Raw genomic sequence first — 16,915 nt, 5'->3', positions numbered from 1 at the left:
TAATGATGATGAAAGCCAGCTTGGTTCCTGAGCCTGTTAGGACGGTGATTCCCCACGCTGCTCCTGCCCCCACCTGGTTTACAGCTGCGATGTTGCTCCTGGTCGCCCCAGCACCGACGCAGGCGCAGGGCTCAGAGCGCAGCAAACCGAGCTCTCACCACCTAGCGTCCCGCAGGGATCCAGTCTCTTCCCTGGTCTCCCCAAGACCTGTCTAAACTACTTAATTTGACTCTTCCCCCCAGTAATATCTGAGAATAGTTCAGAGAATTCAGCACATATTCTAAACATTTTTAAAAAATCAGCCTTAATGAGGTATTATTTATGTAAAACGCACCCTTTTATGCTGAATATTTCGTTTTCTGTGTATACCACAACATGGGGTGATTTTTCAGTGTTAATCCACCTTTGCCTTTCTAGAAATCACTTAATCATGATGTAGCATCATTTTTATGTATTGCTGGATTCTATTTGTTAATATTTTGTTAAGGAATTTTCTGTCTTTGCTTATGAAGAATATAGTCTGCCATTTTCTTTCTTTGTGGTGCTATTGTCTCATTTCAGTCTGAGGGCAATTCTGGCCCCGTTAAATATGTTGAGAATGTTCCTTCTTCCTCTGTTTTCTGAGTTTCCTTAAGGTTGGTATTATTGCTTCCCTAAATTTTTTATTAGAATTAACCAGTGAATCCATATGGGCCTGGAGTTTTCTGATGTGGAGATTTTTGATAGCAAATTCAGTGAACTGAAAAAAAAGATACCAGGCAATCTAGATTTTTATTTCTTCATATTTAGTTACATAATGTGTATCTTTCAAGGACTGTTTATTTCATTTAAGTTGTTGAATTTATTCACATAAGGTTGTTCATAATATTTTTTATTATCTTTTTAATGTCTCCAGAATCTGAGTGATGTTTCTGATATTGGTAAATTACGTCTGCTCTTTCTTTTTCTTGGATCAGTCCAGCTAGGAATGTCTCAATTCTGTTTATTTTCTTTCAAATTATCTGTTCCTGAGTTCAGTGATTTTTCTCTATTATCTGTTTTGTGTTTTGTTCATTTACAGGCACTATTTCTTTCCTTCTCCTTACTTCGGGTTTCATTCGCTTTTCTTTTTCTCACTTCCTAAAATAGAAGCTTAGATCTTTGATCTTTTAGTCATTTTTCTTTTTTTTTAACTTAAGCTTTTTTAAACTATAAATTTCCCTTCAGGCCTGGCTTTGGTGTACCCACAAATCTGATATATTTTTATTATTATCATTCAGTTCAAGATATTTTCTGATTTTCCTTATGATTTCTTCTGTCTCGTGAGTTATTTAGAAGTATATTGTTAATTTCTAAATACTTGGGAGATTTTCCTGATACATTTTTGTTACTGGTTTTTTAACCTCAGTTGTGGTCAGAGAACACATTCTGCATGATTTTGAGACTTGTTTTAAGACCCAGCTTGTGGTCTGTCTTGATGAATGTTCCATTTGCACTTGGAAAGTGTGTGTGTGCTACTGTTTGGGGGTGTCATTTGGGTCAAGTTAGTAGCGAGTATTGTTCACATCTTCTATATTCTTACTGATTTTTGCTTGTTCCAGTAATTACTGAGAGATGGTTGTTATGGGCTGTTTTCAGGAACGGTTCCCGGATGATGTTACCGTTCCAAGCTTTTTTTTTTTCCCCTAATCATTCTTAAGACTTTCCTTGTTTGTAAATAGTGGGCTTTGCTCCTCTGAAGTTTCCACCTTTCCCTGAGCAGAGGAAAGCTTTTTCTGGATGGGGTGTCAGCGGGGAGGACAAGTAGGCAGGAGTTGGGAGGGGTGACATGACTGAGCAGAGGGTCAGATTGATTACCTTTAGTTTTCCTCTGATGCACAGTGTAAAAGAGCTTGTGCAAGGATTAGGAAGACTACCCAAAATTTCTCAGTTCAGGGCAATATGATAAATGTTGAGTTGGCTCTGGTTTGGTGAGGCCACCATGAACCTGGAGGGGGGCGCCCTCCGAGAGTTTGTTCAGGGTACTTTAAGTATCATTTACCTGCCTCCGGCAGAATCCTACATTTGGATCCACTGGGAGAAGTATGTTCTGGGACAGTTTTTAATTCCTTTGAGAGTGGCAGAAGGAATTTTGGGGCCTATGGCCATGCATGCTGGTGCCCAAGTGAAAGCCGTTTCATTTTCTATTAAGGAGGCCTCGTCTCACGCTCACAGGGCAGATTCCCAGATGCACGTTCCAGTGTAGTCAGCTCCCAGGGTGATTGATCCGCTGCGGCCCTTCCTCCACCATATTGCTGACCTAAACACCCAGCCCCTCCTAGGACACTTAGCCGTATCTCCCCTTTTCGATAGCTCCAGATGCATGCATGAAAACCTTTTTATATTTTAAGGTCTGAAAGTGAAGATTCATGTAGAATGAAAAAATGCGGTCTACAAAGACAAGCAAAGCCTTTTTGAAACAAAGCTGTTTAATTACCTGCCTTACTTGAATGGAGTTTCTAACTCAGTCATTTACAACCGCCTACAGGATTGTTTTTAAAGGTGTTTTCTTATTTGTTTTATTGATGAAGAGATGATTTTTTAAATGGAGGTACTGGGGGGTGGTTGAACCCAGGACCTCATGCGTGCTAAGCATGCACTCTACTATTGAACTGTACCCCCACCCCATCCCGCTACCCCACCGATAGGATTTTTGTTATAATCTTTGGTCAGCTATTCTATTATTTGCATAATATTTTTCTTTAAATAAACTCATTTTAAAAACTTAGCCTCATTCTAAGAAGTAATAACCATGAAATCACAGGTTTTATTTCCTGGGTATATATTTTTCCATATAAAGTGTCCTAAATTGAAAGTGTTCATCCGTATATCACCTAACATCACCGCCTCACATACCACTCTGAGTACGCGTGTCATGCTTTGCAAATTGCTGGTCTGGGCAAATCTTAATTTGAGGGAGAAGCAAATTAGCACTTGGCACTGGTCTGACAAGGAGTGGTTGTCCCTGCAGCGTGGAGGTGCGTGGCCCCTTTAAGGAGAAAGGGGCAGTGAGAGGAGCCTCGGGAGCCTGGGGTAGCAGCTTCTCAGTGAGGCAGATACTTTATTATGATTCCATTATTCTGTTTAAACGCCCTGAATTTCAAAACTAGCCATGTCCACAGTTAAAACACTCTAGGAAATATTTGTTACATGAATAATGTTGAATTAAGTAAGCAGAATGTATGTAAAGTTTTATTTTGTTATCAATTTAGAATAGTCATATCACTGTTATCCTCGATTCATTTAACTATTTTTCAATTTATTTTGCAGCTCTCTTATTCTAGCAGGAGAATCGCAGGGTTGGTTGTAATGGCATGATTTATTTCATTGTTCTGGGAGGAGTCTCCAACAAAGGGACTATTTCCAGTTTGGGGAGACTTTACTAAAGGGGCTGTTTCCAGAGATGCAGGAGGGTGGATGAGAGCCCCAGGTCCCCAGCCAGTCCTTCCCCGAGGGTGAGGGGAGCGTGTGCTCACTGGAACGTGAGAGAGCATGTGTGCGCTGCGTGGAGAGGGCTGCTGTGAGGGGGTGCAGCCAGTTCCTGGTGACGCTGTAGCAGGTGATACCCTGACCTCACTCTCCTTCCGTCTTCCACATCTCCTGTCAGTGCCTCCCTTTGGCCAAACCCAGCTGGAAGCCAGCGGGCGGAGGAGCCCACTCATGAGGTCCCCGTGCTCGGCCTGTCGAATGGGGAGCATTGTGGAGGGGCGCGTCAGTCTGCAGGGCATGTGTCTCTTTGCTCATGGCCCCCGCGCTCTTTCTGTGAGGTGATGGGGCAGGGGGGTGTCGAGAAATAGTGAACGTGAAACTATTACCTTCCCCCTGCAGCTGGTAACAAAGCCCGAATTAGAAGTCATAGCCAACTTCTGCCACCACCAGACCGTGTCTCCGTTACCCTCTGCCGCCTGTGCGTCTGCCGGATGGCAGGTGACCCACACCTTCACCGCTGTGGGATTGGAGCCCATGGTGTCTTGTCCCTATTGAATTGTCACAGCCATCCTTGTGCCCTGAGACCTCACACTTCTCCCCCTCTCCGAACCTCAGGCAAGTGCCTGTCACTGACCAGAACCCGACCAGAAGACAGAGGGTAAAAGGCTTGCGATGTCATCTGAGTGTGGGCCAGCGTCCTGGCACACAGGGCAGGGTGAAGGACGGGGGACAGGGGGGAGGACTCAGCACAGATCCTGTACTAGAAGCCTGATCTGCTCCTGCCAGCCCACTTCCACGCGGAGTCCTGTTTCAGCAGCGGCAGCGGCCTTCCCTCTGCCGTCTGCCTTCATGCCGAAGTGGTGGGGGAACTCTCCTTGCCACGTGCAGCGCAGCAGTGTGCTTAAATGAGCAGGAAACCTGAGAGAATGTCCCCCGTCTTTAATGCTTATTCTTCAAGCACTCTTCAGTCTGATCGGCTCCCTGAGGGTCTGTGTTCCTCTAGACTCAAGCCAAAGTTTCTGACCTTCTTCGGAAAAAGGCGACAGTTGTACACATGGAAGGAACAAGCTCACGTTACTAACTGCGTATTTTGTGCTAAGTGCTTGTGGCGCTGCACTCTCCCATTTAGTTCTCACCACGACCATCTGGAGGAGGCGGTGTTGTTATCCTTATTTGACAGATGAGGAAACCAAAGCTTAGAGAGGCTCAAGCCACTTGTCCAAGACGCAGGTGGGAGTGAGAACGGGAGCTCCGTGTCTGTGGGATTCCGAAGCCCTGGCCTCAGGCTCTGGTGCGCTGCCGGCCCGACTTGTTCACCAGGTAGCCCTCAGGAGCCCGCTGCACGCCGGGCGGTGTGCGGGGGCCGACAGCAGGAACCAGCTGGACTGTGCCCTCCCCTCACGGAGCTCGCAGTCTGGCAAGGAAGGTGCACACTGAGCAGCCCTCAGCCAGGTGTGTGGGGCGGACTGTGATGTGGTTGCTGAAGGACCAGTGAAGGATGCCAGGAGAGAAGGTTGCCGTCTGTGAGCTTGGAGACCATTTCCTCTGAAGATTGGGGTCAGGGAGACTTGGGGGGGATTCGATGCAGAGTGAATAGTTGGGCAGGGAGCTCTCCAGCCACCAGGATGGCGCTGAGGTGGTGCAGCCCCCGAAGCTCCCACTGAGAGACCCCACCCAGGAAGGTTAAGTTTTGCTTCAGTCACTCTCCGTTCTTCATGGTCTCCAGTCGTGCTGCGGCCCAGCCGCCCTCAGAATGGGCGAGGGGGACGGAAGTGGTGTCTGAGCTGTCGGGTGACGTCTTCTGCTTTAGAATTTTTTACTTTCTGTCAAAGAAACAGTTACAAAGCAAGTTTCTATTTACTCTGTGTTCTTTATTTAGCCTTGATCCCTCCCACCTAAATCAGTCCGCTTCACCGAATGTTTAATGAGCGAGTATTATGTGCAGAGCTGCTGCAGAGACTGGAGGAGGTGGTGGGCCTCAGGCTCTCCTCAAGGAATCATTGTCTGATAAGTGAAAATGAAACTTGAAATGACTGTCACACAAATCTGTTTGTCCTAGAATGAGGGGAAAAAATAGCTTCGTGGTTTCCTGAAACGTGTTGCCCATTTCTGACTCCTAGGATGCACTTTGTCGTGTTAGGATGGGAACACGTAGTGTGTCCAGTGATTATTAGCATGCTCTGTGTGAAGGCTATGGTGTATGTTCTCCGGGGCGTTAAAAAGTCAAATGGGAATGAGGTCTCGTTCTGTGTGTGTGTTCAGCAAACTCCGTGTCACTGGCCCCGGTCGCCACGTGAAAGCCTTGCTGAGAAGTGCTGATCGGAACAGGCCGGTCTGCGCGTGGTGACCGGTCCGCAGCTGTCATCGGAGCCAGGAAGGAAAGCTGTGGGAGTGTAGGAAGGGTGCAGCCTTCAACGGACACTGTCTGCCCAGCCGCCTCCCTGGTGGAAAGTCAGAGGCCAGGGTTGCTTTCTCACGTGTGAATTGCTGACAATCATCGCCACCCATCTGAGCTCGAAGTGTCATTGTAGCAGCTCTGACAGAGATGACTGATTTAATAACTTGTTAATTGGTATTGCTGGAAAGCTCAATATGGGTGTCTTTTGTTTGTTTGTTTGGTTGGTTTTTGTCTTCTCTGGAGGTAGAAGTTGAGTGAACTTACAATTCTTTCCTAAGCTTAATACATTATGTAAACGTTTTAGGGAAAGCTGGGATCTGTCAACATCTGAATAATCTTATAATGCAAGAAGAAAAGAAGTTTAGAAAAACATCTCCCTGATAGTTATTAATATAAAATACAATGCAAAACAAGTGTTCACTTTTTCGCCCCTTCCTGTAACCTACCAACTTTGCACATTTGTTTTTATCCCAAGAGGAATTGGAAGGAAATTTAACTTAGTTGTCCTGTTTTTCTTCTGGGCGTAAGCCTGCGACCTTGAAGGAAAATGGCTTATAACCAAATGAAGTGTCAGCCCCATGAAGGCAGAGACCGAGACTCCAGGCTCAGTTAGGCACTGAGTAGATTTTTACTGAATGAGAAGAGAGAAAATCATACGTTGGTTCCATTTTGTGAGTATGCTACAAAAGAATTTCTCAGTTGTCTTATAAAGTCTGGGAAATGACAAAAAGACAATCTGCTTTTTCCATGGAATCCTCACAGACCTTTGAAAGCACTGCGGCGCGCAGGGAAGCCCTGGGACGGGGATCAGAGGCGTGGGCTCTGGGCCCAGCGCTGCCGCTCAGCTGTGCGGTTACCTTGGGCATGTCACTTAGCCTCCTTTTCCTGTCATTTATGAAGCAGGCGTTTTACACTTGCCCTTCTTATTTCGCAGGGTCGGTGAGAGAGCAGATGAGGTAAAGAATACAAAAGTGCTTTGAAAACTGGAGAGCGAGGCCTACTTTCCCGCTCAACCCCGGGGGGCTCTCCTCCAGCAGAAAGCGCAGGCGGGACCCGTCCGCTTCTCCCAGGAAGCCTGCTGCCAGCCAGCTACTACGGGCTCTTCTGCCCTTGGTGCTTAATACCGCTCCCTGAGCACAGTAATTACTGAGGGCTGTAGGCGCTCAATCCGTGTTTGCTAATAGTTACAACGTGGACAGTTCACAGACTAAGCCCTTGACCGCCAGCCACGCGGAGGCGTGTGCAAGCGGAGCTCTGTGTGTGCGGCGGTGCTTGGCCCGTGCTCCTGCCCAGACTCCCCGGGCTTCCTGCGCTGCTTGACACCCGATAGAGGGAGGAAGGTTTGTCTTTACATTTCAGCGTGGGGTGAGTCTTTGTGCATTTATTTCAACTTTGGGAAATGTAGGTAGCTTTTGTTTGCTTGCCCAAGTGTTCTCTTAAATTTGTTCAGGTAACACATTCATGTAGTACAAAATTCATAAGCTGCTCAGGAGAGAAGAGGGGAAGGCTCCCCCTTCTGCTGTGGCCTGGCTCCACTCCCTCTTCCTGCTCTTGGCAGCTGTGTCTGCTCAGGTGTGGAGTTCCCATAAATGGATTTTGAAGTTTTAAGTATCTTTCTTTGAAAGAGAAAAACAGGTAGGTAGCTAGTTGGGTAGAGATAGTAAGGGAGGGGGTGTGGGAGAGATAGATGGTGGAGAAAGCTAAGCAAACGTTCCTCTTTCTGTCTGTTAACGCATCTAGTCTTGCTTTTTTATGTACAGCTAAAGAATAACCAAAAACCTTCCACAGACATGATGATGCCAGTATTTTACAAATCTGAGAAGTTTGACCAGAGGGGAAGAAGTGAGCCTGTTTGACCTAAGTTCCCCGATCTTTTTTCCTCAGCATATTGAGATTGATAGTCGGAGTCTCAGGCAATCTCATGCTCATGAAGTAATTAAACAAACCCCCTTCTGTTTCCACCCACTGCAGAGTCCTGGCGGGCTCATCAGTTTGGACAGGTGTGGAGGAAAATCTGCAATCATTTTCAGATGGTGCAAATTATTCTCTTTTTGTTATCTACTGGGCATTACCCTTTCCCCCAAAAAAGTGGTTTATTAATATATGCATTCCTAACTTTCATATTTTCTATGGGTGGAGAAAATGAACAGCATGTATCATGCACACTATGCGGGGTAAATGCTATTTAAATCTCGTTTGAGCTGCTAAACATCTCACTGACACGGGAATCACTGGCTGGAGTCCAGGTTTGTTGGGGTTTGGTTTTTTCTTTTCCTTTTGAGGAGGGGTCAGACTTTTGAGAACTAAGCCATCTGTCCGGCAAGTTATTTTAAGGCTTTAATAACAAATACTTTGCAATTTATTTTAATGTGTAGGGGAGAAAATTAATGTTTTGCAAAACCTGATATCTTTAGAAATGTCTTCCACGTCCTGTTTTGTTATCATTTTGGTGTTGTAATCCCGATTTGGTAGCACACATCTTTGTACTAATGTTTTTGCAGAATTAATTAGTTCATTAAAAGCAGCATTTGAAAACGGGCATGTCAGTACCGCAGTGCACATCTTCAGAAGGCTCTTGCTTCTAAGAGGCAGAGAGCTTCTCCTAAAACAGGTGCAGGGGTTTTGCAGCTGCATATTAAGCTGCAAGGCTTTGAAGAATGTCTGCTGCCTTCTTTGAGGCTGGTTCTCTGGGACTCTGTGGTTGCTGTTGTTACTGAGTTTTGATGGCTAATGCAATGAACTCCTCGGCACCGCAGATCTCATCAGCTGCAGAGAACTTTGCATTTTAGTTGTTTCATACCTGCCTGACTGGGGTCTGCATAGCTTACTTTCAACGTCCTGTCTACTCCTTCAGCAAATATTTAAGGAGTGCCTGGTGGGCCCCTGGCACCGGGGCCAGGTACTGGGGTTGGGCGTTGAAGAAGGCAGTTGTGTGCTCCCGTGGAGAGTCCTGTTGGGGAGATAGACATTAAACAAATAACCGCTCAAGAAACTGCTTAATTACAGTGGGGACAGGAGACACAGAGAGAATTAAAAAGTGCTATGAGGAGGAAGATGTGGTTCACTGACTGCTACCAGGGGAGTTGTCAAAGAAGGTTTCCCTGAGGAAGTGTCATTTCAGCTGGAACCCAAAGACGAGCAGGGCTGACCTGGGTGTGGGGTGGGAGCGGTGGTGAGAGGAAACCTTCAGGCAGAGAACGCAGTACGTGCCGGTGTCCAAGGTGGTGCGAGCTGGCCCAGGGCCGTGGGAGGAGGAGGAGGCCAGGTGAGGCCGGGGCAGCGCAGCAGCTGGACCGCAGGGCCTCGCGGGCCCTCTGAGGACTTGAGACTTGACTTTCTGACCCTGCTGAGCCTTAAGCAGCGATGCAGAAAGCAGGCAGCACTTTTTCTCTACGAGCCAGGAGCCGCTATAAAGCACGGGTGATGTGGCTTCAGAGGCCAGAAGTAGTTGCTCTCAGATGACCTCTAAGGTTATGGGAGTAGGTCCTTGCCTTTGTTGGAAAGATTAACAGCGAGAGATAGTAGTTTAAAAACCAACAAACGAGCAAACACTAACCGTGGGCTCCAGCCTGGGAGCATGACTGTAAGATGATCGGAGCTGTTAGATTCCTTGCCCCCAGTACTCCCCTTCGGTTGGGCTCACTTCTAGGTTGTGACATATGAATACATATAGTACAGTTTCTAAAGTGGAAATAGCTGTATTGACAAATACAATTTACCATTCAGAAAAGAACAAAGAAGAACATCAGATACCTCAGTTCTCGGATAGGTCTAGTTGTGTCTGAACTCGGGGCCCGTGAATGACTTCCAGAGTCCTATGAACTGTGGAAAACTGCATGTAAAATTTTGTGCAGACATGTATTTTATTTTTCAGAACGTTCTGAAAGGGATCTGTGACCCAAGAAAGATTTGAAGACACTGATAAATCAGAAGACCTTTAGGTTTCAGAGGAAATATTTATGTCATTTCACAAGGCTGAAGTGGGGTAATTGGGTGGAGATATCAGTCAGTGGGTTTGAAACAACCTGGAGGTCCGAAAGTGCCTGGGGCTGCTTGTGAGCTGTGTCACAGGGGACTTTATGTAGTCCACCTCTTGGAGATGCCGTTAAGTGCCTAGATTGAAGGGGACATTGAATTAGAGGTCCCAGTGTCCTTTACTTTTCCAATTAAGGACCTTTAAAGGAGCACGCCAACCTGCTTGAAGGAAATCAGAAGAGGACAAGGTTTCCAGGGCTTCAGACATCAATGCCAGAAATCTGAGAATGATGTGACTGTTCCTGCTGCAGCAGAGGTGTGGGAATAGTTGAGACTGAAGCTTCATCCTAAGGAAGCCTTTGGAAATCCTGAGAAGGAGCCTTTGGACGCACTGGGAAAAACGATCAGAAACCGCTGGGAGTCTGACTGTGACTGGGGAGCAGGACAGGGAGGCGGCCTTCTCTGGTCGTTTAGAAGTTCACTTTCCACCTGGAAGTGCTGAAGTACGACTCACGCCTTGGTCTAAGCCTGCGACTTAAGGAGTTTGTGTTTCTAAAGCCTGGTTCTTGGACCAGCAGACTGGCTGATCAGCCGAGTGCTTCAGGAAGAACCAGCCAGCTCTCCTTTCTCTAAAGGCTTCTGTAATGTAAATAGGAACAGCGATCTTTCCAAGTTATTACCCTGTTAACAGGTTGACAGATATGTGCAAATTGTGACTCACTGCTCAATTTGGCACTAAATTAATGTCGTTCTGCACCGCGTCTGCTCAAGTGTAAACTAGTCACCACTGCTGTGTTAGTGCTTGTTTGCCTATATTCCAAAGGTAAAAATTAAAAGTAATTCCATCCTGCCGCAGAACGGAGCGCGACATATGGTGCAAGTGTGGGAGGGGGGCGCACTGTTCCTACCTGTCGTCCGCCCCGCGCTCAGAGCCGGGCCATACATGCCGGAGGGCACATCCGGGAGGAGACCCAGACCACCTCCCATACCGACCCCCCCCCTCCCCCGCTCTCCCCAGCGGAAAGGAAATGTCATCTTGCCTCCAGCTTTTTAATTTGCCATTCCAAGCTTTCCTTATTTCTGTCAAGTCACTAGCGGTGGATCTGCGTTTTGAAGGTTGGGTCTATTTGAAAATGAAATGTTTTGATTTTGCTTCTAGGATTCAGACATTGTTTTCGTCAGTTGAAGACGCAGCTGACTTTCTCTTTTTGGCAAATACATAGTGTCACCTGTAAAAAGGAAATTTGCATCTCCTTTATGTTAGGCACGGGAATGAAAAACAGTCTCCTTGAAATGCATTTTTACAAGATTAATAAAATCTTCGGATTGAGTTTGCTGAGCTTTATCTGAGATCATTAGTTGGGGAGGGAACAAAAACTCCCATACTTTCCCATGTCCGCAGCAGATACTTTCCCTAGGAGTTCTTCTCCTGCCACTGCCCTTCCTTTATAAAGAGTCATAAATAAGGGAGTCCAGAAGTGGCAAGGAGCTTTTGTTGTCTGTCCACGGAGAACTCGGACCCCTACGAAGAGCAAGCAAAGTCGGCTAGCTGGCATAGACTCCTGAAAATCTACACACTGAACTTGGTTTCTGGAATCATCTCCTAACCTACCCATTCCCCTAAATTCCTAGCCTACGAAAGAGACAAGTTTTCTAGAAAGTGTTTTTGAAACCTTCAAGGTGAAAGATACAAGGGGGAGCAAATTATGACGTTCCCTTTGTGCTGAAGTTCTGCAATTCATTTGCATTCTGCTGTCCAGAGCTATGATGACTATTGATTGAGGATCGGTGCAGAAGACCTTGCCCGTCCCCTTCCTATTAACATACACTTAGCAATGACCTCCATTCATGCAGGACGTGGATTTTTGCCCCCTGCTGGGGCTGAAGTAATGGTGTAAACCACACACATAGAGTTAGCAAAGAAGTGTGTAAATGCAGAAATGTTTCCAGTGACCTGGTGTAAACTTTTGACAGGAAGTTTGCCACGTGTCTTCCACCATTTCAAGGAACAGGCAGTAATGAAAAAAAAATGAGTGAATTTCCTCCTTTCTTCATCTTTTCACCTCTTTTGTAGCATTTAAGCTTAGAGCCAAGGTTGTGTGTCGTGAAGCTGTAAATCTGGAAGCTACGTGGGAGCTGCCGCGTGATGTCTTAGTCAGTCTGGTTCTTGGCCACCCAGGAAAGATTGTTTTCTAAACCATTTTCAAAATCAGTAGAATGACGTCTTACCTTTTAGAAATGCCTCTTGTTCTTTCTGAGCTAGGTCGCTTTTTGATGCCATGTCCTCCTCTTATGGTCCTGTCTAGAGATGGAAGGTAGCTGTTTGGTACCCGGTTTGTAAACGCCATTTGCATACTTGAAGAATCTCCAGGTGTCCCCGAAGCGCCCTTCTCCCCAGGAGCCAGCAGCCTTCTGCTCACCTCCTCCTCTTCTCACCTGTCTCTGGCTCCAGTCTTACCGTTGTCGTCACTTAACCGCTGGGCCTTCTGAAGTTTTTCCTCTTCCTTTTTCAGGTCCTTTTTCAAGTTTAAAACTGGTGTACCATTCTCTAAGGAAAACCGGATAGGTTAATCACAGGATTACTCCATGCCTTCCATGGCTCATACGCTGATGATCACTTTTTAGCGAATGGTGTTACGTTGTCTGCTACCTGCCATGAGCCCCAGGTTTCAAACTAAAATCTTTTCATGTTGTGAGTGGAGAGCTGCCCTCCCTCTTCTCCCAAGAGAACATAGCTTTTCTGTGTCCCTGATCTAATGGACGTATAATTTAATTTGTCATATCCAACGGATACGAAATCCAATGTAAAATCCTTAACAGATAGATCCACGTCTCAGCTATTATATTATACGTCCCCTTTGGGTCCCTGTGATTGGATGGTGAGCACAAATGCTGCTATGATTTTATTCTCGGAGGATCTGAGCCAGACCCAGCTCTGTTGATTCCGTGGGATGGCGTTTTCTGAATGAGCTTCCACTGGTGGTAGGGAGGGGCAGGGATTTGTCACGACTGAGAGGGGACGTTTTTGCAGCATATGCCCATGATATACCAATAGGAGTATTTATAATTTTTGAGTTCTGGGTATCACCAGGCATCATGCTAAGTGCTTAGTGTCAGTTATCTCCATAATGATTAACACTTTTAAGACATACAGGTTCCTTGGGCCAGAAGAACAAAGGACTGCCTTTCAGAGGAATGTTTCCAAGGAAAAATGGAGCTGATAGATTGTCTGATGTGTTTGTCTGCAGTGAGAGGAATTTTAGAGCCAGGTAGAGAGTTTAAGGGATAAAACTGTAATAGGTACGCAGAAGACTAATCAAATGAAAATCCAGTTAAACAAAAAACTGCACAAGTAAATGAATGTACTTATGAGCCATTATGTGGCTCAGCTGTTAAAAAATATACACAGAGATTTCAGGATGTAAACAACAAATACTGATTTAAGCAAAAATTGTGATATAATCTGAATTTATTAGACTCAAACCAGGAAAACAGGACTAACTTCAGGTATTTAAAACAAAAGGAATTCAATCCAGAGAACTGATTTTTCAGGTGATTGAGATGAGAAGCCAAGCAAGGAACAGTGAGGCCAGCACAGGTGAGTGAAACAGGAAGCTGCTTCCATCCCTGGACCAGAAGGACAGAGGGAGGGTCCCTGTGATTGGAGCCCAGTGGCCAGGAAGGAGGCAGAGCTAAATTCTGATCTATGGAAGAAAGCCATGAGGTCATACCTTGAAATGAAAAACCAAGAACTAGCATTAAAAGCATATCACGTGGAACGACGAAGGCAAATACCAAAAGAAATCACTAAAAAATGGGCAGTTCTGGAAGGCAGGAGGAAGAGCTGGGGAGTAGTATTTCTCCTAAAAAGCCTCGTAAATCGCATTTGCCTTCTTAAGAATGTATTTCATTGACGAAAAATTAAGTTGAAAAGAGAAGTCTTGCGTGCACTGTAGATTTGTACTTCAGTGACCAGGGTTCCAGTTCAGACACGTGTGTTTCTTTTCCCACCCAGATACGTTGATGACGTGATCAGCCGCATTGACAGGATGTTTCCTGAAATGTCCATCCACTTATCCAGACCCAATGGAACATCGGCCATGCTTCTGGTAAGTGCTTCCTGACCTATTTGTAGGGACATGTGAGAGAAAATTGGCCTCAAGGTTGAATCTGTTTCTGTGTTGTCAGATCTCTAGAATGGAAATTAAATCCCAGCTTGGTGGTGAATAGCATATTTCTTTTTACTGGCATTGTGTAGGTTAAGCATTCTGCATGCTGAACCCTTGCTTTTGAATGAAATTACGGAGCCATCTGAGAGTTACCCAGACAGGAGAGACAGTGTGAGACCTTTTCACCTGTAAGTCAGTTCATGGCTTGGGTGAATCTGTTCTACGTTGTTACCCAAAGACAGCAGGAATGCTCAGCTATTGGATCCTGCTCACGAAAACAGCCTCTTAAAACAGAACAGGTTCTGTGGAAAATCATTTTTTAAATCTGTTACGTATTTGAAGAAAATGTTCTGAGACCTTGTCACTGACAGCTTCCGATTTTGTTGTTTCTGTTTGGGGTTTGCTTTGAGCAGGTTGACATGGTGAGCCTCACCGTTAATGTTTGTATTTGCACAAATTCACCAAAGACAGGTGTGTTTGGGAAAGACAGTGGAATAGAAATGTCAGATTATGTTAGTAGTTAGAAAGGCGTAGAAACTTCAGTGATGAGACACGTTTCTAAACGCTGTGAACTAATACATGCTGGAAGGCCACTTCCCTGGGCACAGGTTTTGAGGAGCCACCACCTTTACAGAAAGCAGAATAAGTCGAATCAGAGCAGTGATTTTTGATGCATATCCGGAAGGTGAGCTTCAGGGCTGGTGTCTTTTACGTCTCTCCAGCCCTGCTGCTCCGGGGCCCCGTATGAAGTCCGCATAGTTTAGCATTTTAATTTCATAAACTCTTACAAATAGCCAGTCACCCAGGATGAGTTACTGTTCACTCAGTCTGTTCACCCAAAGAGAACAGGCTTATTGTGTGTGCACGTGTGTGTGTGTTTTCTCTTAGGGGAGGAGAAGATGTGGGATTATTAAATGGGTGGTATTTCGTGTGGGAGAAAAAATTAGTGAGGTTCAGCTGGGTCACAAGCTACTTTAAAATTCTTTCAGTTGAAAAAAACACAGGGACTGAGATAACAGTAGTTCTCTTAATAGAAGAAGAAAACAGTTCGGATCTGTCTGTAAAACACACGATAATTTCAGCTTCCGTTAAACGTACAAATTGTCGAACTTTCAGATCCTCAGGACCCAGCGGCTGAAACATAAATCCTACTTTGGGAATACTTGACAGGGACCAAGGAGTTAATGAGGATAGAAACAAAAGCATCCTCAGTGAGATAGCTTTGTTCAAATTATCTCTGGGTCATTGAGCTTCCGTTTCGTGATGAAGGTAGGACTTTGGCATTGACAGGAACGAGCGTGGAGAACGGGGGTTGTGGGTAAACGGGTCTGAGACATTCAAGTTACTTCCACCTGAGAAAGCTGGCTTTTTTTTTTTCACAATGACCTGTCAGCCTCATCTGCTTTCTCGCGGAGCTTCTGTTTAATAGACTGATGGGAGAGTTTAGGGACTCGACTCAAGAGCGGAATCCTGTTTTATATGTACTGGTTTTACTGCCACGAGTGGCTGATGCAGAGCACTCTGCATCTGGCCAGCTGGCTGTTATCTTTCTTGGGTGACATGGGAAGTCACATAACAGGGTGCTTGTTTATAGGAAAAGCAGTGTGTGATCTGAATCAGATTCAAATTGCCGGGTGGATAATCATCCTTTTAACATAATCGCTGTCTTTGGCTTCTTCACTTTTAAAAAGGTGGTGTTTTATTAAATTACAGATCTCTAGGCCATTTGCTGCGGCCACACACATCTCCGAGGTCAAAGGGAATCCTCACCTGGGAGGAGAGCAGGACCGGCAGCTGCCATCTCCCCTGACCCTTGCTGGTCACCTGTTCCCTCTCACGGGTGGAGAAGGCTGGGGCTGTGCTGTGGGCAGTTGAGCCCCGCCGCACGAGCTTCAGGCAGGAGTCAGAAGTTGTTTTCTGGAGATTTGTCTGGAGTGAATCATGCTAAGCTGGAAGGCAGTGTACTCTGAATGCTCTGGGAATCGAGTGAGACTGACGGGGAGGGACCAGCTGCTGAAGCAGGACACATTTGAGCAGTCTCTGCTGACATCTCCCTTTACCTGCGTTGGCTGAGGCCTGCAGCGTTCCTGTGTGCTTTTTAATAAACTGCATTTCCTCCTGAATCGGCCAGGCTCCCTTGAGTGCAGGCAACAGAAACCTGCTCTGCTCGACTTGAGCAGGAAGAGGGTGGGTTTGGGTCTTTGTTTTGCCTTTTAATGATGCTGGATGCTCAAAGATACAGTGAGCTGACCTGCCAGGAGGGACCAAAACCAGAGTCGCCCCAGGGGTGCCGGCTCAGGACAGCCGTCCCTTTGGGACTCTGTGGCCCAGGTGACCTGGCATCAGCTGCCTCTCGTCCTGTGCCGGTGCTCACCGCTCCCGGGAGAAACGCTCACGCCTCCCGACCCCCCGTTCCTTCCCTGGCCCGGGGACACGTCCTGCCTTGGCAGCTGCACAGGACTGTGGAGTTGAGGGGTCAGTCCCCAGGGGAAGAGAGACAGGGCCGAGAAAGCAGCCTCCCTCCAGACACCCATCCCCAGTAGCGAGCTGGTGGCTTACCTGGCGCTCGTCTCTTACACCCTCTGGGTGGGCCTCGAGGTGGGCTCCCAGTTTCCATTTACAAGTGAGGAAACCAAGGTGGCCCGGGACACCGCTTCCCGCCTCCAGGCTGCTTCCTCCTCCCATCTCTATTGTCATTCATGATGAGGAGGCACCAGGCGGGTCGTTTTTTTTCCTTAATTTTTTCAAATTGTGTAATATGATACATACAAAGGAATATATGTAACGTGTTTGTCCATTATAAAGTGTAGTGACCAGCCCGTGACTCACCACTCAATCAAAGAAGTAGAACACAACCAACGTGTGCTTCTCCCCAGACCCTGCCTCTCCCCCCAGAATCACCACCGTCCTGCCAAGCTTCCCCTTC

General features: G+C 46.4%; 1 protein-coding gene across 2 annotated transcripts in view; it reads left to right on the top strand.

Annotated features, from left to right (window-relative positions):
* The window catches only part of MED27 (mediator complex subunit 27), a 186,746-nt gene that overhangs the window by 110,005 nt on the left and 59,826 nt on the right, over positions 1-16,915 (top strand). For both annotated transcript variants that reach the window (XM_006181938.3, XM_032478714.1), the window contains one exon: positions 13,836-13,929. In XM_006181938.3, the coding sequence (XP_006182000.1) occupies positions 13,836-13,929 (94 nt within the window). Of the gene's footprint in view, positions 1-13,835; positions 13,930-16,915 lie in introns of those variants that run through there.

This window comes from Camelus ferus, chromosome 4 (genome assembly GCF_009834535.1).
Source record: "Camelus ferus isolate YT-003-E chromosome 4, BCGSAC_Cfer_1.0, whole genome shotgun sequence".
Lineage (NCBI taxonomy): Eukaryota > Metazoa > Chordata > Mammalia > Artiodactyla > Camelidae > Camelus > Camelus ferus.
The sequence above is the reverse complement of the archived record's forward strand: the minus strand, read 5'-3'. Positions and strand labels throughout refer to the sequence as shown.